The sequence below is a fragment of the Orbicella faveolata genome, unplaced genomic scaffold (assembly GCF_042242905.1).
Source record: "Orbicella faveolata isolate gen_17 unplaced genomic scaffold, um_ofav_v1 contig_26, whole genome shotgun sequence".
In the NCBI taxonomy this organism is placed as follows: Eukaryota; Metazoa; Cnidaria; class Anthozoa; order Scleractinia; family Merulinidae; genus Orbicella; species Orbicella faveolata.
Window position 1 is genome coordinate 12,454,361 of NW_028301554.1, and position 22,703 is coordinate 12,477,063.

Sequence of the window (22,703 nt, forward strand, 5' to 3'; positions counted from 1 at the left end):
AGCTAGAGAAACATGCCAAGGTCGATTGAGGCGGTTTGACGAGGCCATTGCTCGGTTCGTGGACGGGAATTTAAATTGCTGGGCCTGTACTCGGCATTGGATGAGAACCACTCGGGAAGCGAATGAATATTGCTCGTCTCCACTCTTGGAGCATTCCACTGAGCTGTCGAAAAGAAAAGTCCCCAGGGGAGGTTTTACCGTCTCTTTGATCGGGTAGGAGCTAATGTCCCTATTTACCGGCCCGGAACCCGATGGGTGTAACCCGAAAATACTGACCCCCGGTCCGCGGACTACCCTACGGACCGGTCCATGGACTACCCCTACGGACCACCCTAAAATAGTGTAAAAATAATAAATAAAGATTTCACTTATGGGTTGCCAAATAGATTCAGACTTGTGTCGGTGATTTTTTGAGTGTTACACTGTGCAAATGTAACAGACTCAGGTTTTAACACCCCAACCCCCCACCCCTCCCCCCAAAAAAATGCCTAAAAGCTTTTTTCAGCGTAAGGAAATGCCGATGGTAAGAAGGAAAGTTCTTACCTTCCATTCGTGGCTCAATCAGGCTATGGAAGATATATTTTTAGGCTGTTAATTGTTGTTTGTATCTGTTATTCCGCTGAGCAAATTGTAAAGCTTGGAATGAGTTCACGAACCCACGGGAAAATGGGCTGAACAAAATGGCAGAGGGAAAAGAGCACAAATTTTGAGCCTTCCCGAAGGCTTCCCCGTACGTGTCTTTTGTATATTTTATGGCCACAGCAAAGGAAATAGCAATGTGTAATGATTTGAATTGCACCCGAGCCTGAAGCCAGGTCTGTTACATTTGTTCAATGTAACATTAGGAATTTCGCTGTCACGAGTAATCTATTAGACAACCCGTAAATGAAATATTTTATTTATTAATTTTATTATATTTTGGGGGGTGGTCCGTAGAGGGGGTCCGTTGGGGGAGTCTGTGGACCGGTCCATAGGTAGTCCGCAGACCTGGTCCGTAGTGGGGGTCCGCAGACCGGAGGGTCAGTGTTTTTGGGTTACCCACCTGATGGTGTAATAAGTGTTCATGATTTCTGATAGTGTTTTCTCCAGTGATCCAGACTATGTCCCACCAGTACAAGTAAGTGAAGTGCTTGTTTTCATCTAATGCAACATTGAGATAATTATACAACATATAACTAATATTTGATGCCCCTGAAACTGAAATACCAGTCCCACAAAGTCCACACACACACACACACAAAATAGGCTGGAGCCATATTTTGTTCATTTGTTTATTTGCCAATTCTGCCCACCAAAACAATACTGCATATTTGCTACTTTCTTATCACAAAAAATCGTTCCCGAACTATACCAAAATATTTTATCATGTATCTGCTCCTTACAGAGAAACAGTAAACCGTCAACCTCCTCTCCAACCAGTGTTCAGTTGCCTGATGGCAGACAGGTACATGTACATATAATAATTAATGTGATAATAATCAATTTCTAATTATAAAAATTGTCAGTAATAACAACATGGAGACAATGTTTTGGTATGAATCTTCTTAGGAGAATGCTTCACAAAGCATGGTCAGTCAACTTGGGAAAACACTGGAAAATAAGGAAATAACATCTTCAGGTATACATATAGAAGTTTCAACAAATTTACTATTCCTGTAGGATAAAGTATAATTGTATTTCCTAATTAAAACTAAATAACTCTGAGGAGCCACTGCAACAAGAGGAAACATGCAGGTATGACAGGTGAGTAAATTTGTATATTCTAAAATGAAATGATTTTTCTGATTAAACATTCCCTCCACATCATCCCCCCACTGCATTAATTAATGTTTAAAAAATAGTTATAAATAATTAGAAATGGTTCTTCCATTCGAATGAGTGTTTACGCACATGCAGATGCAGTAGAAAAGCTTTTAATATACATTATACATTATACATTATACATTATATTTTGTAGCCAGTACCAGACTGCTATGTTTAAATACTATGAAAACAGTGGTGGGCAGCTGTATGGTGTGCAGGAAGTAGCAACTAAAATGGAGCAGACAAAAGCCCTTGATAACCTTGATGTCTCTGCAGAGTTGCCAGTCAGTATCATCAGAGAGCAGACTCCAGCAGCAAGCCTGCCGTACCACTTAAACCAAGCCCAGCTGAACAATACCAAAACAGCATGTATCTTCATTATAAATGACAAAACGGTGGCATTCATCCCTACACAGAATGGAGTAACCGTGTTTGACAGTCATTACCATGGGACAAGTGGAGCATTTTTGGCAATGGCCCCAAACGATGCAGCGTTTGAACTGCTTTCATGGTTTAAAACGATTAACAGCATCCCACATAATTTAGGAACAGTAACATGGGCTTCATTTAGATAATGAAATATATCGATCGATTAAGATAAGCAAACTCTGTACATAAAAGTACTCTACAGTTGTATAGGTACATGTAGCCAACAATATACGTTCCTTGAGAAAGCATTTTTTGAGCTTTAAGTCTTGCGAGTAAGCTTACGAGTGCATGCAGGTGCTGACCATACAAGTTTTACGACAGCAATTCCATATCACAGCGTTTGTGTTAAAATAAATGTTACGACTCGCTAAAGAAAGGTGCCATTTTGATTACAAAACAAACTAAGATCGTAATACTCACGTCTGGCGACACTTTTCCAAACTCTCGTGTTGCCGTCAATGTCCCCAAAACATCATTTTTCTCTCAAACGAAGCAAACGACTGTCAATCGAAACGACGCTGAATCGCGGCGGTTGAATACAAAGCTCGAAATATTTACCCCGTTAACTACAAGTTTTCTTGTATTTCTCGGCATTTCTTTGGGAACAAAAACTTCGAATTGTTCAAATTGTCATTTTCCAAAGCATAAGAAGGAGATATTTGCGTTTAGGTGCCAAAATAATGGTAAAATTTCTGCTCCTTTCTTGTCGTCATTCAACTCAACACGAAAGAACCACACATCACGTTCGCGCCGAAATTTGATTTTGTTGTGCTGTCCCCTCGCACATGCGCAGACGTTATTCAGCCCTGTTGCCGGTAACAGTAAGTACATATCAGCACGCTGGCACTGTTCCCAGGAAAAAACGGTTTATTACCTAGAGAGTCACACTTTAAAATAATTACTCTTTTTCGCACCGATTATCAAACAATGTGCTTTCAGTGTGACCCACGGCCATACGTGACACTGATAAACCTGTGTGCAGAAGCCAAGGAAATTATGGTCGTGTGCATGCAGGCTATGCAAGAAACAGCTCGATTTTCTTTGAAATCACAGGTGATACTGCTTTTACTTAAGAAACGCCCCGCTCGCAAATTTGCAAGATTACTTTACACGAATTCTTCCAAAGTGAAACATTACAGCTGACCTCATATTTACTGACCAGTCAGAAAGAAAACGTTGGACCAATTTTGGATTGATTGATTAGTTTCCGTATCGGCCTTTAAAGCGAAGGTCGCTGTGTCTCTATGTCCGGCAGCCGGACAGGTTTTTCAAAATACTCCGTGTCCGGCAGTCAAAAATATTTTTTAAAAAATGTTTCAGTTAATAATGTCAAATCCTTGTTTATATGGCTGAATACTAATTTTGGTGAGCCCGGCATCCGGTATATCGGGATTTATAAAGTAGACTATTGTAAAGTGACCAGCTGTCAAAACGCTTGAATAGCAATCCGGTTAACCTAAAAAGCACTCCGGTTAGCCTAAAAAGCACTCCGGTTAGCCTACAAAGCATTCCGGTTAGCCTACAAAGCACTCCGGTTAGCCTGAATAGCTCTCCGGTTAGCCTGTTTACGGTTAGCTTTCAATAATGCTAAGGGTAACTCGAAAATTCTAAGATCTGCCGGCCGGTCGCTGTGGCGCAGTGGTCATGGGTGTCGCTTGCCATGCCGGCGACCCGGGTTTGATTCCTCTTGGGGTCGCCTGTCATAAAGTTCTTTTTACGTTGTTTTACTTTAAAAAAAAAAGTCTCACTGCCGGACACGGAGTATTTTAAAAAACCTGTCCGGCTGCTGGACATGTAGCCACTTTAAAACTTAGCCTGTGTATAGACCAGTTTCTTTCCCGTTCTGTCATATACCTATTTAAGAAAGCGTTCCCTAGCTTTCCTTCCGTTTCGGAATTCCACGGAACTTGCTATAAATTACCATATCCTGTTTAAATGAATCTTTTACCGTGCACAAGGCAAGCAAGGATCCAATATTGATTAAATTGTATGAGTACCAAACTGCTTCAGGACCTTCAGGCTTTTAAGATATATTTTACAGCGGTTTCTGGGTGCTCCAAGCAAACGAAGAAAGCGAATGCTTGAGCAAAACCGTCAATAACGAAAACAAACTGTAATAAAAATGTTACTCAACTGTCACGCAGACTTTAAAATCCGGCATCCCAATGACCCGCTAGAATGGTTTTACAAAAGACACCAAGTATACAGACAACTAGTACAGAAAATATTCACGATACTTCTGAGTGACCTTTGTCCACGTTAACATATCGAGAAGAGCGACTCTACGTTGTTATGGTTCATGACTGGCTTTGGTGGTGTCAACAGACATAAAGGAAAGGCTAAAGACTTCTGAAGGTGACAAAAAAGTTACAGCAAAAACGTGTTCTCTGCAATTGGTCGATCAAGGTTAATTAAACTATCAGTCAGAGGCTGAATTGCCATAAAGTTCCAAAAAGAGCACAGCTTATAAACGAATTATTGAATCTTACTTACCCTGCAAGCACTTGGTAGGAGAAACCAACTAAAACCAACTACGTAGGAGAAACCAACTGCTCAGGGTACATCTTACTAGAAAAATTACTCGCTTCAACATTCCAATCTATTACTGCCGGAAAACTAGTTTATAATCAAAAAGAAAAATGACCACAAAATATATGACACGTACAGAGTACCTTACTGGATACACTTACATATTCCTGAAGTGTTTTGGGTTTGTCATCGTACAACTAGATAGAAAATGAAAGCGGCTTAAGTTTTAAGGATTGTATGGACTTGGAATGGACAGAGTATCTTTAGGTGATCAACAAAAAAACAGTCGGTAACCTCACATACGATTTCGTACGATATTGAATTCAATTGAGTTTACAATATTGTTCAAAAGAAAGTAACTCTACCAATGGAGTTAATTGACATAAGAGTATACCCAATTTTTGATCAACATCTTTTTTAATCTGATACGCTCACGTGACAGCACAACGAATGTATCGCGTGCAAGTTATTTATCTTTGTTGTAATTGTTTAACATCTTGTTAACAAATGAAGTGTATGTAGATCTAGCTTAGCTGAATCAATTTTTTTTGCTGCCATTTACTTGACCATGGCGGTGGCCAACCAGAAAGCTCTTGCTACTTTGGCCACCGCTCACATATAAATTTTATTTAAGGCTTTATATTTCTTAACTTTTTTTTTACTATTTTCATTACTTTAGCTATAAAATGTATCTAAATGCCCTATATAGTGTAAATAACGAACTGAATTGAATACCACACTTGAGAAAAAACTCGAAAGCAAAGCGGGGCAGTCACTAATTCTGCCCATCAACTGTTCATTAGTGATACCGATCTCGATCTCCACAGAAGTGACCAAGCCTCTTGCATTTCTCGCACAAGTGTTGCGGGTGTCTTTTAGAAGCATCCCCGGCGTCCAGTCCCTCAGGTTTTTCCAAGGGACGCTGTGTGTGCGGATACACAACGATGTTACAATTCTGACATTGTTGACCAGTGTTGGCCCAACTATTGGCGCTCATCCAGCCGCGGTTACACTCCGGACATCTGTATTCACCAAAACAACGCCGTCCTCCCTGATATGGTGTCTGCCGCGCAACAGCAATGGTATCATTCGTTAGAATTGTCACGACAATGCTTTAGTGCCTTTGCGCAATCTATTTTCTTAGCAGCTAGGCGGGGGTATGATGCAAATTATCTGCTGAGACACTCTCTCCTTTTAGACCCCTTCTCGCTCTAAGGGGCATTAGGGTAATCGGGGCAAGATTGCAAAGAAACAAAACGGCAAAAGAGACGTTTTTCTTCATATTTCCGTTCTGAGTTTAATTATCGAAAAGAAACTTTTACTGTAAGTAGGGAAAACCCTTTCCTACGTTGACTAGCGTTTGAGTCAATTGAGCAAGGCATTAGTCTACTTATCAGTGACTTATCAGAGTATCGGAGATGTTATTTTTGTGACTTGATCAAAATATTCGGTTTTAACCCTAAAAAAATTCCTACGCCCACAACAACCACTCGATCGGTTCAAATACGCTGGTAAACCTAGAAAAGGGGTTTCTCCATCTACAGTATATGTTTCGTCTCCAAATGTGAAATCAGAACGGAAATATAAAGAAAAACGTATGTTTTACAGCATGGTTGCCTCTTAGTAAATTTGCCCTGATTACCCATAATGCCCCTCAGAGCCTGAAGGGGTCTTTGAACCCGGAATACTTTTCAGATCCATTTTCCCGGCTACATTTCCCGACAAACAGATTTGTACTAGAACTCTGTTGAACCCAATGTGGCTACGTCTTAGCGGTGTCATCTGAACACTGGACATTCCTGCTACGCCGAGTCTTTGACAAGTACCCCTCCAGCAAACATACTTGTATCGTCTAGAGAAATACATTTCGCTTGTAAGCTGGCTCTCTTTCAGACAGTTGTTTTGGTCGGTTTCGTCAAGGAACTAATTAAGGTTCAACGAATAACCGAAACCAACTACAGCTTTACCATAAATGTTCAAGATATTTTCTTCGCTTCATAATAGCAGATTGCTGTAGTATACTGTACATTACCGATTAATGAATTTCATACTCTGTTCACAAACTATATAATCTAAATATCGTTTAAATTTTGCCTAAAAAACAGAACTTATTTCAAGAGAACGACACAAAAGGAAATGTTCTCCACATAGATCGAAACATTTTGACTCTGTCAGTGAACGTATGTTAAAACAAAGTGAAATCGTTTCAGTGTTTCTTTCTCTTTCTCAACTCAAGAGCCAGCTAAACGTATTGAAAAGGCGGCCAGAAACAAGACCGCCGGCAAAAAATCGCTTCCTCAACACGTACCTTTCCACTCGACATGCTTTCACTGTAAATACTAATTCCAAGTTGTGAAAATGATCAAGTGAAGGCGAAAAAGCTTGCACCAGGAAAAGAGATTTTGCATTGAATTTCGTCAACTAAATACGAGCATGTCTTGACTAGTCTCCTGAAGGGCCTAATTAACCAATCAGAAACTGTTTCGTGACATGAATTTTTAACAGGTAAATGAACTGTCCTATCGGTGACAAGTCCCAAATTTCTTAGAAAGCCCTGACAATTCTAAGAAAAGTTCACAGGTCATTGGAGGTATTTATGCATTCGCTTTTGCCCGCTGAATACGAATATGTCACGACACTGAATTCTCTTGAACATAGCAATTAACTAATCAGAAACTTTTTCGTGAATGAATGGTGAACAGCTACATGAACTGTGCTATCGACGAAAAGAAGTCCCAAATTTCTTAAAGGCCCTGATGATTCCAGGAAAGTTTCACTGATTTGTGAGGCTACAATGGGCGACAAAAGTATGACACAAACATAGCCACTAAAACTCGTCTCTTTTTGTCGTTATGTCGTATTGTCGCTAGTGTTAACGATTAATCAGTTGAATTAAAATGACAGCAAGGAAGTTGCTTTTCAATTCATCAAGTACGTGACGTCACCGAACAAAGGCAGATTCCAGGACAAAGCCGGTGCTTATTTCTGTATGCCGTTCCCACATTGTAAAACTTTGAAGTTTATGTTTCCATGAAGAAAAACGCGAGAACATTGTTAGTTGTAAACTGTTCATTTCTGAAACTGAGTGTGTATATTCAGTGCCGCCTCGCTATGTCTGCGGTGAAGAACTGAGTAAGATAACTATTTCTCTTGTATTGGAATTATAAACTGTTCATTCCTAGCGCCATTACGGATGAACCGCGCTACGTTATGCGCGTTCTGTGGGAATATAAATAGAAATTAGCCAAATCAAATATATATGACTTTTTTTATTAAAACTCCATGAATTACAAAACAGACAGTTGGTCGGACAAATGGTTCCTATTCACTAGATTCCTTATCGACGTTGAAAGGTTTGTCTACTTGTAAAACTCCACAGTCTGCGATCTTTACGTCTTTCTTTGGGGTGCTTCCATCCACATCCACTTCTTGAATCTTCTTCACCAAATCCTACAAAGAGGATAGTTAAAAAACACAATATCGTCTGTCCATAATATTCGCTTTGATTTTAAAAGGCTAAAAATGGTTAAAAAGTGAAAAAAAAAAAAAAAACACCGAACGTTTTCGACACTCGCTGATGACCTGGTGTCAAAACGTTCGGTATTTTTTTACTTTTTAACCATTTTTAGCCTTGTAAATAGAAATTATTTTTACAATATCATCTAGTGTTGTGTTTTACAGGACAACTGTTCAGACAGAGGGAAGCAATAGAAAACTAGAGAAGTGACTTAATAAGCCTCAGAAAAAAAAACTTACCGGTATTCAGTCATCTGAAATATGTGAGAGTGTGGGTCTTGCCTCAAATCTCGGATGATAAAATCTTTGCAATACAGTGAAACGACACTCATTAGTGTCCCCTTAATATAGGGTGTCCGCTCAAAACAGGTTCTAATATATTTTGCAATAATAGTTAATTTTTAACTCTTTTGTAACACAGTGTAAGGTCAAAGACTGCACATAGCACAGTGTCATTTCAATTCAATTCAATTTTAATTTAAACTCACACACACATCAGTTTTACAGAGGTGTCAGAAAAAAATAGAATGTATATAAATAAATGCAAATTATATAGAGAAGATGATAAATAGCATTAATGAAATAACTCAAAATTGTGATTAAACATAGAGTGTCAAAAAGAGAAAAAAAGGAGATAAAGGTAGACAAATAGTTTTAACACAACGTTGACTTTGTTGAGTCCAGTCAGTCAATGCTTCAATCGGGAATAATCTACTTAGCTTAAAGGAGGCTAAGCTGAGCTTTTAGAAGTAAAAAGCCCTTGAAGTATCCGCTTATTGCAGATTTTGCGCAACAAAATGGCTTAATATTGGTGTCCGCGTCCGCTTAACAGAGGTGTCCGCTGAATGCAATTTTATTTTACAGTAGATGCGGGAAGAAAATTTAGGGACTCAAGTTGGTGTCCACTTAATAGAGGGTGTCCGCTTAATATGGGTCCGCTTAATACAGGTATCACTGTAATAACAGCATGGAATATGTTCCAAAGGGCTTACATTTACATCCTTCTCTAAGCTATGTTCAGAGACGTTCGCAGTTCGTTTGTGTGCTTAATATCGTCTCCACGCGGTGCCAAAAAAGAGAACACTCACTCTTAGTCACTCTCGGTCACTCTCAGTCACTCAGTAGTACTGTAACGAACTTGATATGCGCTTCATATCATATCGTTACATTATGAAGTGACGTAGATGTACCCGCCGAACATTTTTTAAATGCAAACTTCTTTCCAACAGAAATAAGTCCAAACATTTTGAACGTAAAATTGCTTCCCATAATAAGTTCCCTTCTCGCCGGAAAATAAACCAACCAAAAAGTGTTTCAACAAAGTCATAACCCTCTCAAAGTCAGTATGTAGCGCCTGAAAACCTTGAAATCGTATGTAGTATGTGGCATTGAATGTCCTGAGACTGAAACCGTAGGGTTAACATTGTAAAACGAACATTGAATACTGAACTCACCATGCCCTCAAGAACTTTACCAAACACAACATGCTTGCCATCCAGCCAGCTTGTTTTTACAGTTGTAATAAAGAACTGTGAACCATTGGTATCTTTACCAGCATTAGCCATACTCAGCCAGCCAGGACCATAGTGCTTGAGCTTGAAATTTTCATCTTCAAATCTTTCCCCGTAAATGCTTTTACCTGGAATGGATAATGATCATTCTTGCAATATTTTCAAGGGATTTCAGAAATTTGATTGCTAGGGCCTGAAGCACCTGAATTAAAGGCTACAAAGTGACTTGATAGGGGCCAGTTGTTGAAATCCAGGCCAGCACAATGTAAGAAACAAACTATAACTCTTGTTTACATTCATTTCACACAATACACACTTAAACCCTGTATTTTTGTCACCTTGCTTTCGCTGACCTCTTTTCTCACATCAGATGCCATTTCTTTCTTTGTCTACTGATTACTTATGAAAGTTCACAATTTCTAACCAGGAACAATCTTGTACTTGGGTTGAATAGTTATCCAAAATGGGCAGAAATTGTTGCATAGGCAAATAAAATTGCCATCACTTTTAAACTTTAAAGCCATTTCAATTGGAAAATGCAGTGCTTAACTGCCTTCTATTTAAGGTGACAACAGCTGTGACCGTTAGGGTCTGAGTGTTGTTCTGACCAAGGATGACCCTAATGTAAAGTAAGAGTTTGTATGGAGATAAAGCAACTGGAGTATAACTTCAGTTTGTATGGTGATTAAGAGCTGAAATTGAAATCGATCAATGGATAATTACCGAATAAAGGCTATTAAACATTACTTGGTGCCATTTCTTCACATCATGGGGTGTTTAAATGTGATTTGAGCGAATTTTGGTTAGTTACACTCCAGTGTTATAATACATCAGGGTACTCACTCACTCACTCACTCACTCACTCACTCACTCACTCATGCCCCTTACGCCTAGGTGGCATGTAGAACAGCAACGTGCTCCCTCCACCTCTGCCGGTCCCTTGCCATAAGCTTGATGCCTCCCCAGGTCTTCCCCATCTCCTTGATTTCTTTCTCCACTGTCCGTCACCACGTGATCTTGCCCCTCTTGCGTTTCCCTTCTGGCGTCCAATGTAAAGCAGTTTTCGCAATGGAAGCTTCTTGATGGGTGACATGGCCAATCCACCTCCAGCGTCTCTTCATCAGGATGGTAGCCATTGGTTCAGTTCCACACCGTTCAAAGAGATCTTTATTTGAGATGACATTACGCCAGAAGATACGTAGGATACGCCGAAGGCTCTTGGTGTGAAATTGGAGAGTTTTGATAAATCCTTCTCTGTTAAGCGCCAACATTCTGAACCATACAGGAGAGTTGTGAGGACACAGCTGTGACAGAGTTTCAGCTTAGTACGAGTACTGTAAGTGGAGGAGCGCCATACCTTATTCATCATGTTGAGCGAGTTTCTGGCCTTGTTGAGACGGCTTTGGAGATAGGTAAATCTGTCTGTGTAAGGAAGTTCTTCATTATCAATCTGGACTGGTCGTGTGTTGGTAGTATTCTGTGCCATAATTTCGGTGTTCTTGCTGCTAATGTCAAGGCCAACTTCCTCTTCAAAGGTGTTAAAGGGACACAGTCAGCTGGAGCACATGCGCATTAGATACCATTTCATAGTTAATTTGCATATCACAGAGACGCGATCTATACTGTTTTCAATCAAATATGATAAAAATAATATCATACGATGAGCAAAAGCACACTCAAAAACAGGCTTTTCAGTAAACGATTGGAAATCAAGCAAAACACTGCGAAGATTGAAGCGGATTTCTGGATGTAGTTTGATTTCAGGTTGAGGTGAACTTTTTTCAAAGTGAGAAAACTAGTGTCCAGGTGAGTGCGGTCCCAAAGCTGACTGTGTCCCTTTAAGGCGTTGTGTCTTCTCTTGAATGTGCGTGTGGGTGTGTGATAGTAAGGCTAGATCATCAGCGTAATCCAGGTCTTCCAAGTAGGAAAAGGGTGTCCATCTGATGCCCTTGATCTGATTCTCAGCGGTGCGCCGCATGATCCAGTCCACTACAAGGTTGAAAAGCAATGTGGACATGACACAACCCTGTCTGACACCAGTGTGGACTTCAAATAAGATGTCACCATCACCAACACAGCCCGTAAAGTTGTCATACAAGCTTTTCATGATCTCAGTAAGTTGGGAGGGGATTCCATACGCTCGTAATATCTTCCAGAGGCTGTGCCGGTGTATGCTGTCGAAGGTCTTGGTAAAATCTACAAAGTTCACATAGAGTTCGCTGCCATTCGGTACTCTGTTCAATGATATTTCTCAGCGTGAAGATATGATCAATACAACCCCTTCCTCTCCCGAAACCCGCGAGAACAGGCAGGACAACAGGATACATTGTACTTTTAACCCATTGACTCCTGGAGCTTTTTGCCAAAAAGGCATGTTTTGGACATTTTGGAGATTTTCAGGCTGGATATGGGCCAAATTAGCTCCAATCTACTCAAAAAGGCATTTGCAACATGACAGCTGCCTTTCTTTCCACTAGCATCGTCTTTTACGATATTTTTGCTCGGGCATGCGCAGAAATCAAAATTTTGGACGAGAAAGTGACCTACGTCTCGAGTATTTTCGATTTTTTAAATTTTTTTTCGCCTTTCCTTTTTCTCCTTTTCTTTTCTTTTTGCTGCAGTGATTGACCTTCTACTGAGCTTGCTTCCAGTTTAAAACAAAAGCATCACGTGTAGTGGCAGGAAATTTTGCTCTAAGTTTTTCACTCAACTTTTTGAGCATTATTGTGCATATCTCAGGCTCCATTGGGCCGATCACTCTGATCTGGGTATCATTGGAAAGATCTTTTCCTCCTGCAGAAGTTGAGCATAGATGATGGCAATTTTGGTCAAAGGTGATGACGTCAGAAGTGGAAGAAAGGCCAAGGTTCGTTACAGCCGGTTACGGCCGGCACAGGAGTAAATGGGTTAAAAACACTCCAGGATGAGAAGAAATGACACCAAACAATGTTTAAAGAGTGTTTATTCACTGAAATACCCATACATTGATCGATTTTAAATCAAAAAGATTAAACGTTCCAAATCTCCATACAAACTCTAACAATACACTTGGGTAACCTGTGGTTCCGACAAGGTTAAACCCTGCTATTTTGGACTCTCAGGGGAAACAAAAAATAGTTTGAAATAGCAGGAGTTTGAAATAGCCAAAAGTAAATGACTGAAGGGCAGATCCAAGGGTAAAGGTTTTCAGTTTGAAATAAAAAAGGAAGTGGAAATAACCAAGTTCAAATTAGTGGAGTTTCACATCATTCGCACCATTCTGGTACTTTATTTACGGCTCTTTGAAAGAAGCATTCTTGTTTGGTTACTACATTACAGGACATGGGTACAACCATGCAACAATGAGACGTTGAAGAAGAGGGTAAAGGGTATCACAGATTACTCTTTCACTGTTTGTTTTTATTTTCAGTTATCAAACAGAGTAATTTTTACCTCCAGTTCCATCTCCTCTTGTGAAATCTCCTCCTACAAAAAAATACAGTAATGCACATGTAGCTCAGTAATGTTACAACATCTACACTAGTTTTTCAAGCTCTGTGCTTGTACTGTATCTATTTTAAAGCAGAAATAAGAGATTGAAAATCAATTTAAGCTGCAATGGTTGTTTGCGCACGGCACAAATCATAGTAAAGGTGTTCTCATTCTTTTCAATGAAAACCTCCAAACTGATATCAAGTACGTGCTGGGGGATAGCGAGGGCCGATATATCTTTGTGGAAGCACTCGTTCAAGATGCACCTTTCATTCTCGTAAAGTTATATGCACCGACGAGCAATCAGGAGCAATGTGTTTTCTTTGATGGTGTTGCTAATACTCTAGAAAATTTGGTTCTGGACCATAACTGCCAAATCATTATTGGTGGCGACTTTAACAGCCATCTCGACCCGAATCTTGGTAATTTAGGAGGAAGAATCGAGTCCAAGCCATCTGTTGAAAAAATCAATGAGATAATGACAGCAAATGACCTCATCGACATTTGGAGAATTCGTAATCCTGAAAAAAAGCAATTTACTTGGATGCAGAAAAAACCCTTAGTAAGACGACGCTTGGATTACTGGCTCGTTAGCACGGAAATTCAAGATGATTTAACCGAAACAAATATAATTCCTGCCATTAAGTCGGATCACTAGGCAATTACTCTAACGCTTAATAGTTTAGATAAACAAAAATTTGGTCTTTCTTATTGGAAATTCAACTCTAGCCTTTTAGAGGACGCTTCTTATATTCAACTCATCTCTTCGAATTATCCTGAATGGCTTGACGAATTCAAAGATGTTAATGACAAACGGGTCTTATGGGACTTAATTAAGTACAGAATTAGACAAGTATCAATTAAATACAACAAGCAAAAAGCTAGAGAGCGCAGAGCCCGTCTTGCGACAGCTGAACAGAAAGTTAAGCAATTCGATTTGTCGTGTAATAGTGATCCTTCAGAAAAAAATATGTGCGACCTTGATGCTGCGAAATATGAATATGAACTATTATTCGACTATATTGTGCGCGGCAACATAGTGAGATCTAGAATCAATTGGTATGAAAAAGGCGAAAAAAATTCGAAATATTTCCTTAATCTAGAGAACTCAAGATCCAGTCAAGCTACCATCCGCCGGCTTTTTGATTCTAAAGGAAGAATAACGGTTAAACCACAATCCATAATGAATGAACCAAGAGATTATTACCAGAACTTATACAGCAAGCAAGATTCTGACTTAAATGAAGAACTGTGTTCAACTTTTTTAGACTACAAGATTCCGATTCTTAGTGAAGAGTCAATGATGGCTTGTGAAGGAAAGCTTTCGCTCGTGGAATGTTATGAAGCTCTGCAAGTGTTTTCAAATGGTAAGGCTCCCGGTAATGATGGTCTTACGGCCGACTTTTACAAAGGTTTCTGGAACTTATTAGGTCATCAACTCACTGATGCCTTAAATTACTCCTACGAGCATGGTGAATTATCTAATTCACAAAAACAAGCTATTATTAGATTGATCGGCAAGAAAGACAGAGACAGGAGATACATTAAGAATTGGCGACCAATCTCCCTTTTAACTGTCGACGTTAAGATCGCCTCGAAGACCCGTGCTATACGCTTAGCAAACGTTTTACCAGAGATTATACAAGTTGATCAATACGCTTATGTCAAAGGCAGAATGATATTTGATTCGGTTCGCACAATTGACGACATCATGGAATACACCAAAATTAAACATATACCTGGACTTATAGTTGCATTTGATTTCGAAAAAGCCTTTGACTCACTAAGTTGGTCTTTTCTTTTCAAAGCATTAAATTCGTTCAATTTTGGTAAATCGTTCATTTCATGGGTTTCCGTTTTATACTGCAATATATCAAGCTGCATTCTAAACAATGGTTTTTCAACCCAAATGTTTGAGGTATGCAGAAGCGTAAGACAGGGCGATCCGCTGTCAGCGTACCTTTTCATTATTGCCCTTGAACTTTTGCTAATTAATATTCGGCACGACAACAACATAAGAGGAATTATGTGGAAAACAGGGAAATTAAATTAACAGCCTTTGCCGATGACCTGACGACATTTTTACAAGGTGTTCAGTCCTTTGAACGCCTTTCCATCACGCTAGATAGATTTGGTATCTGCTCTGGTTTGAAGTTGAATACTGAGAAAACTGAAGCCCTGTGGCTTGGGAGAAACCATTACAACCCCCCACACATCAACATTGAGAAAATTAACAAACCTATGAAAATTCTAGGCGTCTATTTCACCTATGATTTGCGCAAAAGACAGGAACTAAATTTCGAAGAAATATTAAAATCGCTATCGAAAACTTTGAAAAGATGGGAATGGAGACACCTCACTTTATATGGGAAAATTCAAATTGTGAAGACATTTGTCATACCCAAGTTTATGTTTCGTGCATCTCTCATTTCCCTTACAAAAAAATATTATTAAGTTAATCGATTCTACTATTTATAGCTTCATTTGGAAAGGTAAGAATAAGATTAAGCGCCTTGCTCTCATAAGCGACTATAAAAATGGCGGATTGAGAATGCCTCACATTCAGACAATGATCGATACGCAACGTATTATGTGTCTTAGGAAATATACTGAAGATTATATTAGCCCTTGGAAGCAAATACTCTACTTTTTTCTGAAAGATTACGGTGGTAAGTTTCTCTTGCATTGCAAATTCAGTGTTGCTGACTTGCCTAGCTGTCTTCCAAATTTCTATAGGGACTGTTTCGAAGTCTGGTGCAATCTATCCGTAAAACCCATTTTGTCCCGTGAACAAACCTTAAATCAACTCTTATGGAATAACCAATTCCTCCGCATCGGTGGTAAACCTATTTTCAACAAGACGCTCTTCTCAAAAGGTCTCATATCTCTTGCTAATATCTTAACAAATACTGGCAGCCTTAAACCTTGGACCTTTTTCAAGGCAGAAAGGCTAAATTTTAATGATTATTTGTTACTGTTTGGTCTCTTCAATTCCATTCCTCTCACATGGAAAAAGCTCATCAACTACAAAGACGACACTTCAGCTGACACTTCAGCTGACTCTCGGAATATCATGCTCAGCTACACTCTTTACTTAAAAGATAGTACTCTTCCTCTTGATTCAATCACCTCCTCGAAATTGTATTGGAAACTTATAGAAATTATTCAGGTCTATCCTTCAGCACGGCATAAATTTAGTACCTTGTTTCAGAATAGTGGTGATCTTAATTGGGAAGTGATCTATTAAATTTCTCATGTTGTCACGCTTGACACTAAAACAAGAGTTTTTCAGTATAAATTACTAACTCGAATAATTTATACCAACAAATCCTTATACAAAATGAAAATGATTGATTCACCCCTCTGCACTTTTTGCAAAATTTCAGATGAATCTCTCAAGCATCTTTTTTGTAGGTGTGATTTCATTGTAGCATTCTGGATGTCTGTTGTCCTTTGACTTAAATCCTTGCACATTGCTATCGATTCTCTAAACAACTGTGACATAATTTTTGGATTGACGCAAAAAGGGTCTCACTGGTTGCTTTTAAATCATATTATCATCGCTGGAAAGTTACTTATTTACCACAGTCGTCTGAAGAATATTTTACCATCATTGCGTTATCTCATGATAAAATTAGATCACATAGAATCCACTGAACGATCTATAGCCATAAAGAATAAACGACTTAAAATCCATGAAGGAAAGTGGAAGCCTCTCATTAATTAGAGACACTTATTTGTATATTTTTTACTGAATATTTATTGTATAGGCACTTTTTTCTGTATTGTTAGAAAACTTATGTGGTGTTGTAAGCGTTGTAAACCTTATTTATTTATTTCCGTTTCGGGTGTTACGTATAAGTAGTGTGAAGTAGTGTGAAGTAGTGTGAAGTAGTGTAGTATACAATGTGAATGTAAAAGTAGTATGTAAAGTAATCAAGTAAATTACTATGTAGTGTAGAAGTGTGTGGTAGTGTAATATACAATGTAGGTGTAACTTAATGAATGCAATGTAATTATAAAAATAAATAAATAAATAAAAATAAAAAAATAACAAAAAAGAAATAACAACTTAAAGGTCAACCTCGGTTCCAGGCTCTCTCTCCTCTACATCCCTTGATTGTTGGAAGGAAGACCCTGGTTGCGGCTGGTCACGTGACCACCTGTGACACAAACTTTTCCACGGGGGTAGAGTCAATAAATAATTTTTGTCGATCTCAACTGAAGCAAAAGAAAGGCGATCGCTGGTCATCGCTATATTAAACCACACATGGGCAAATACGCCTTTGAAATTGTCCAATCTTATTCTAAGCTTCACACAGGTCAAATGAAATACTGGTATATTTACCTATATCCAGCATATTCAAGTATTAATCTGATTTCAATTCCAGCCGATCGAATTACTAAGAAGTGAAACTGTTTCACTGTTTTATGTTTCCTGAATTAACCTCATGGCACATTGTTCCTTATATAAAACGATGTTTTATTTACCATTTTGCAAAAGATAATTCTTGACTATGCCAGGGAACTGTGTTTAAATGTCTGTCTAAATATAAACTTACATAAACCTGATCGATGCAAATGAAGAATGTAATATAAGTGTGGTAGTAATAACAAAACTGTAAATCATTTTGCATTGCTGTAAATCAAATACAAGTCAGAATACTGGGCTAATCAGCCGTGTGACAGAAATACTTTTTATCATCCATAATACAGCACAAAGAAGAAAATAAAAAACCTCCTAATTCAAAGATTCACCAAACTGATCCACCAGTTTCATTTCGATTCGGTACGTGACATTTTACATGTGCTGACTGTCAAAAAGTTTGAGCTCCATTCAGTTGCCAAATTTCTTTGTGAACAAAAGTCTTCTATATTTTGGAGACCGCAGATATAATGTAGCATTCTTCATCGCCAAAATTCCACATCAAACCCCAATAAAGCGGGTAGGTTTTGAAACCCACAAAGTTTGCAACAGCAACAATCAAAACACTCTGCCACCTCTCCCGCCCAACAGACTTTTTTTACCACCCAGATTCTGGGTGGTCACATGACCAGCTGTGACCAAGGTCTTTCTTCCAACGACCAAGGGAGGCAGAGGAGAGAGAGCCTGGGAATGAGCTTGCTTTAAAGGTCTGTTCACATTTCTGTATTCAACATTCAACACTTTGTCCACACTTCAACCCAATATTTCCTCTTTCCAGACTTAAAAAAAACAAACAATCAGATTACCCAACATAAAGATGCAGCTGGGATGTACAGTAACTAGGCTGCAATACTGACACACAACATATCAGTAATGTTAAGTGGTTGGGTGGAGAGTTACTGTTTTTGAGATTCTACAATTATACATTTTGACTGTTGTGAAAATTATATGAATATTCAACCAGCCATCAAAGATCCTACACTTAGCAGCTGGAAAAAAAATCCAGACTTTTCCTCCATTTTCTAGTCTTTACATCTATTTTCTGTTCTTTTTCCAGGCCTGAAAAATCAGTTTGCAGATTTCCATACTTTCCAAGAATTCCAGACTGTGTGCGAACCCTGCAGCTTGACCAGCTGCACATAATTAATGAAATTTGTGTAGCTACTTTTAATCAGGCACTTTCACTGAGGGGACCCTCACAGACATAACACTGTTTGCACATAGCCCATTTTGGGTATTTCTGATACTTATGATATTCTGATATACTAAATCACTGTAGTATCATTTGTTGGTGTAAAATGGCACAAGAATTGAATTAATTCATTATCTAGAATAGCAGTAATAAAATATGAGTGAAGTACACTGATTTCAAACTTTGATACTCTTTGAATGTATTGCATTGTGAAGTACCAATGCTCCTTGTTTTGCTTCATAAAATAGGGAGCTTCAAATAGCAGAGAAAATTATTTTACATTGCATGGAGCTTGTACCAGTTTGGGTGAAATGCACATGGAAACTACGTAATTCATTGATAGTTTCCTGGAGAATTTGAAAAACAAAATTGAAAAATACATGCTGCTCAGGGACAGGATGAAAATCTTCTACTTTCTACTGAATTAAATAGCACTCATCAATGAAAGTCATTTTAGCCAGGGGAATGGATCTGTAAATTAATGTTGTTACAAAAGGAATGTAAGGAAGCAATGGATTTTATTTTTAATAGCATTAATTCTCGCATGGGGGCATCTTAAAATTTAACTACAGATGAAATAGAACTCAAAAATGCAATCTAACAAGTTCTTTGAAAATTATCTTTACAGCAAGTTTACTGACTTGAAAAACATATTTATATTGATAATAATATTTTGCCTTACATTCTCAGGTTTTCAGCTGCTTACCTTGAATCATAAAGTCTTTGATTACCCTGTGAAATTTACTTCCCTTGTAGCCAAATCCTTTCTGAAAGTGGTAAAAATGTCAAACTTAGGTTATTGTTCATGTATCAATCAGGCATGCTATAGTATTTTTGATGATGATGATGATTGTGGTCCTTGTGATCATATGGAAAAATAACTAAGGTAAGAATTAAAGTGGTGGAGGCACCAGGCAAATTAACTGGCTGTGAGAACAATCATTTGCCTGCCTGGTTTGACCATCTTCAGGAAATTAAAAAAAAATTAGTTCAAAAATATTTGTCTGTCTGTAAAAACCAGTTACCTTCTGAATGGGAACCTGGTTGAAACCCTTGAAAAGAATAACTGGCACAAAGTTTAAGTGACATTGAGCCAGGTCAAAAGTTCAAACATCATTCAAATTTCAAACATCATATAACTTGAAAAGAACAATTCATTCTCTATCACACGGTCTGAAGTTATGATACATTGCGTGAACCCACACAAAGTCACAGTTACAACATGGCCGCTCAGGACATTACAAGACACAACACCACACAAAAACTTTATTTATACATCGTAACTATTAGCATGCAGGTACAGCTGTAGTTCAGATCAGTGCTGAATATAAACTCCTTACATTATAGTCTTACCTCTCCTGATGCCAAAGTAGCAAAATTCTTTGTTGTTTTAGGTACAGTTTTCCCAAACAGACCAATTACAACTCTTCCTAACTTTTCATCTCCATGTGTGATGTCAAAGAAAACCTGCATTAAAAATATAATCATGGATATTAACCCATTGACACCTGTGCTGGCCATAACCAGCTGAGATGAGCATTGGCCTTTGTTCAGCTTCTGACGTCATCACCTTTGACCAAAATTGGCATCACTTATACTCAAGTTCTGCAAGAGGAAAAGATCTTTCCAATGATACCCAGATTGCAGTGAGTGGGCAATTGAGCCTAAAATATACATTAAAATGCTTAGAAATTGGAGTGAAAAACCAGGAGCAAATTTCCCTCAACTACACTTGGCTACTCCGTGGTAAGAATTTTCTGTCTCGATGATGCTATTCTTGGAAATTCTTGAACTGGAAGCAAGCCCAACTGTAGCAAAAAGATAAGAAGGAGAAAAAGGAGAGACAAAATATATATTAAAAAAAAAAGAAAAGCCTAGAAAGATGTGGGTCACTTTCTTGTCCAAAAATCACAAAATTTTGATTTCTGTACATGCCCGAGCAAAAATATCCTAAAAATCAATGCTAGTGGAAAGAAAGACATGCAGCTGTCATATTGCAAATGCCTCTTTGAGTAGATTGGAACTAATTTGGTTCAAATCCAGACTGAAAATGTCCAAAAAATGCATTTTTGCCAGAAAGCTCCAGGTGTCAATGGGTTAAATAAATCCCAATCACATGATACTAACAGATTTTCATAAGCTCTACACAAGTTATTATTTTTTTTAAGTACTTTCCAGTTGCAGTGGTCACATGTCTGAAACTTTTGAAAAGGGGTGTACACAAAACCTGGACCTCCCTTCTGGATCCCTGAATTTTTCTGTGAATAAATAAAACCTAAAAATACAATACACATATATGTGCCACATACCACTGCTTCCTTCCTTCCATTCAGCATTTAGCTCTAAAGAAGATGCTCCCCTTTACACAACACATTTCTGAGATTTCACTTAGAATTTACAAGGGAGAGCAGAAAAATGTTTTGGCAATCAGCTACTTGGACAATTTCCACAAATCTTATCATTTTCAGGTGCATGGACTCTTGCCATTATTTTGTTTTCTGCCATCATCCCATCATCATCATTTGTGTGATGTTTTTATTAAGCTCCACTCAAGATCGCTCTAGTTATTTCACAATACACACGTCTCATCAATACATATTTAAATCACATGACCAGTCAATCAATAACTGATAATGATAACTGTGCAATTTGTTTCCAGTCAATTTCTCTCCAACTGACCAACAGAATCTATATCGGGCTTCAAGTATTTTCTTTTTGAAGTAACTCTGGATACATGACTGTGCGAAAGAAAAACTTGATTGCAAGTGAAGTAACTTTGCATTCAAAATTTATATTTCAAAAATTCAAGCTTAAATACCTATTTAGCCTATGAAGACCTCTAGAATTAATTTGACTGCAGTATGAAGAAATATAAAATGTCAATATGTTCCCATCCCTTCCCCCCTCCCCTCAGTGGAGGGAGTCTTCCGTTGCCTGCCACTTCCCTCAAAGAAATCACGGAAACGATAAATACCAGAAGGACTTACAGGGAAGTCCTCCTAGTATAGTTTTTACTGTTTTTAGGAATATATAATTAAAGCATTGAAGCATTTAAGTCATGATAAGAGACATTAACAATAGCCAGTGAAAGGATGCATACCGAGATAAGCTTTTTATACGCTAAAATATGACTCGTCACAGGTACAGTATATCCTATCTACAAATCATTGAAGACTACAAAGATCATTGAACGCGTTCAGCGATAGAGCCACTCAGCACGAAGAATCTATCAAATCAACTACAAATAAACTTTAAGGAAGAAAAACTAAGAAGGCCTACCGCTATAAGCTTCCTACACCAACTGATCAATGAACAAGCGCTTCTTAGAAACATCAAATATGGAATGAGCTTTGTAATAAACCAACCTTTTCCGTAACTAAAGGACCTTTCTTCGTTTTTCCAGCTTGAGAATCGTCGGGTAGAAGAAGGAAAACCAAGGCGCAAATAGCAAAAGCAATAACTAAGGTAATTTTCATTATCTTGCGAGCTCGAAAAGACATTCAATCAGTCTCAGTAACAGATAAAGACACGTCCTTATACTACCAGAAGGAATGATCCTTTGCGCGGGTTCGACTTCAACCGGAAGTCACTTTGGCTCACAATCTTCTCCAATGTCATTCCCAGAGCCCTCGTTACCCTTGTAACGAGGACTCTGGGAACGTGATTCGATCTTCTCAGACAATAATAGAGGGTTTCTAAAAGGTTTTCTTGGTATTAGTCAAGGATGCTTTTTATGTGCAGACTCAGGTGGCCGACTCAGGGTAAATACTTCATGAGTGGTCACAAATGAAAAACAGAGTCTGACTGTGATTGACCGTGATGAATG

At 38.4% G+C, this 22,703-nt stretch overlaps 3 protein-coding genes across 3 annotated transcripts; 1 reads left to right on the plus strand and 2 right to left on the minus strand.

Annotated features, from left to right (window-relative positions):
- Nucleotides 1-1,257: 1,257 nt before the first annotated feature.
- LOC149108192 (zinc finger CCHC domain-containing protein 24-like) lies at nucleotides 1,258-7,223 on the minus strand. Its single transcript, XM_089295320.1, has 3 exons — nucleotides 7,070-7,223; nucleotides 2,653-5,824; nucleotides 1,258-1,590 (listed from the first exon to the last, which is right to left on the minus strand). The coding sequence occupies exons 1-2, from the start codon at nucleotides 7,082-7,084 to the stop codon at nucleotides 5,561-5,563; spliced, it is 279 nt and encodes a 92-aa protein (XP_089151446.1). The 5' UTR covers nucleotides 7,085-7,223; the 3' UTR covers nucleotides 1,258-1,590; nucleotides 2,653-5,560.
- LOC149108193 (uncharacterized) lies at nucleotides 1,900-2,582 on the plus strand. The gene has a single exon (XM_089295318.1). It carries the CDS (start codon nucleotides 1,974-1,976, stop codon nucleotides 2,376-2,378), a length of 405 nt encoding a protein of 134 aa, XP_089151444.1. The 5' UTR covers nucleotides 1,900-1,973; the 3' UTR covers nucleotides 2,379-2,582.
- A 787-nt stretch (nucleotides 7,224-8,010) lies between the features above and the next one.
- On the minus strand, nucleotides 8,011-22,658 carry LOC110040489 (peptidyl-prolyl cis-trans isomerase B-like). Its single transcript, XM_089295317.1, has 6 exons — nucleotides 22,243-22,658; nucleotides 20,231-20,344; nucleotides 19,584-19,644; nucleotides 13,221-13,253; nucleotides 9,732-9,916; nucleotides 8,011-8,211 (listed from the first exon to the last, which is right to left on the minus strand). Exons 1-6 carry the CDS (start codon nucleotides 22,375-22,377, stop codon nucleotides 8,083-8,085), a joined length of 657 nt encoding a protein of 218 aa, XP_089151443.1. The 5' UTR covers nucleotides 22,378-22,658; the 3' UTR covers nucleotides 8,011-8,082.
- Between the last annotated feature and the right edge of the window lie 45 nt (nucleotides 22,659-22,703).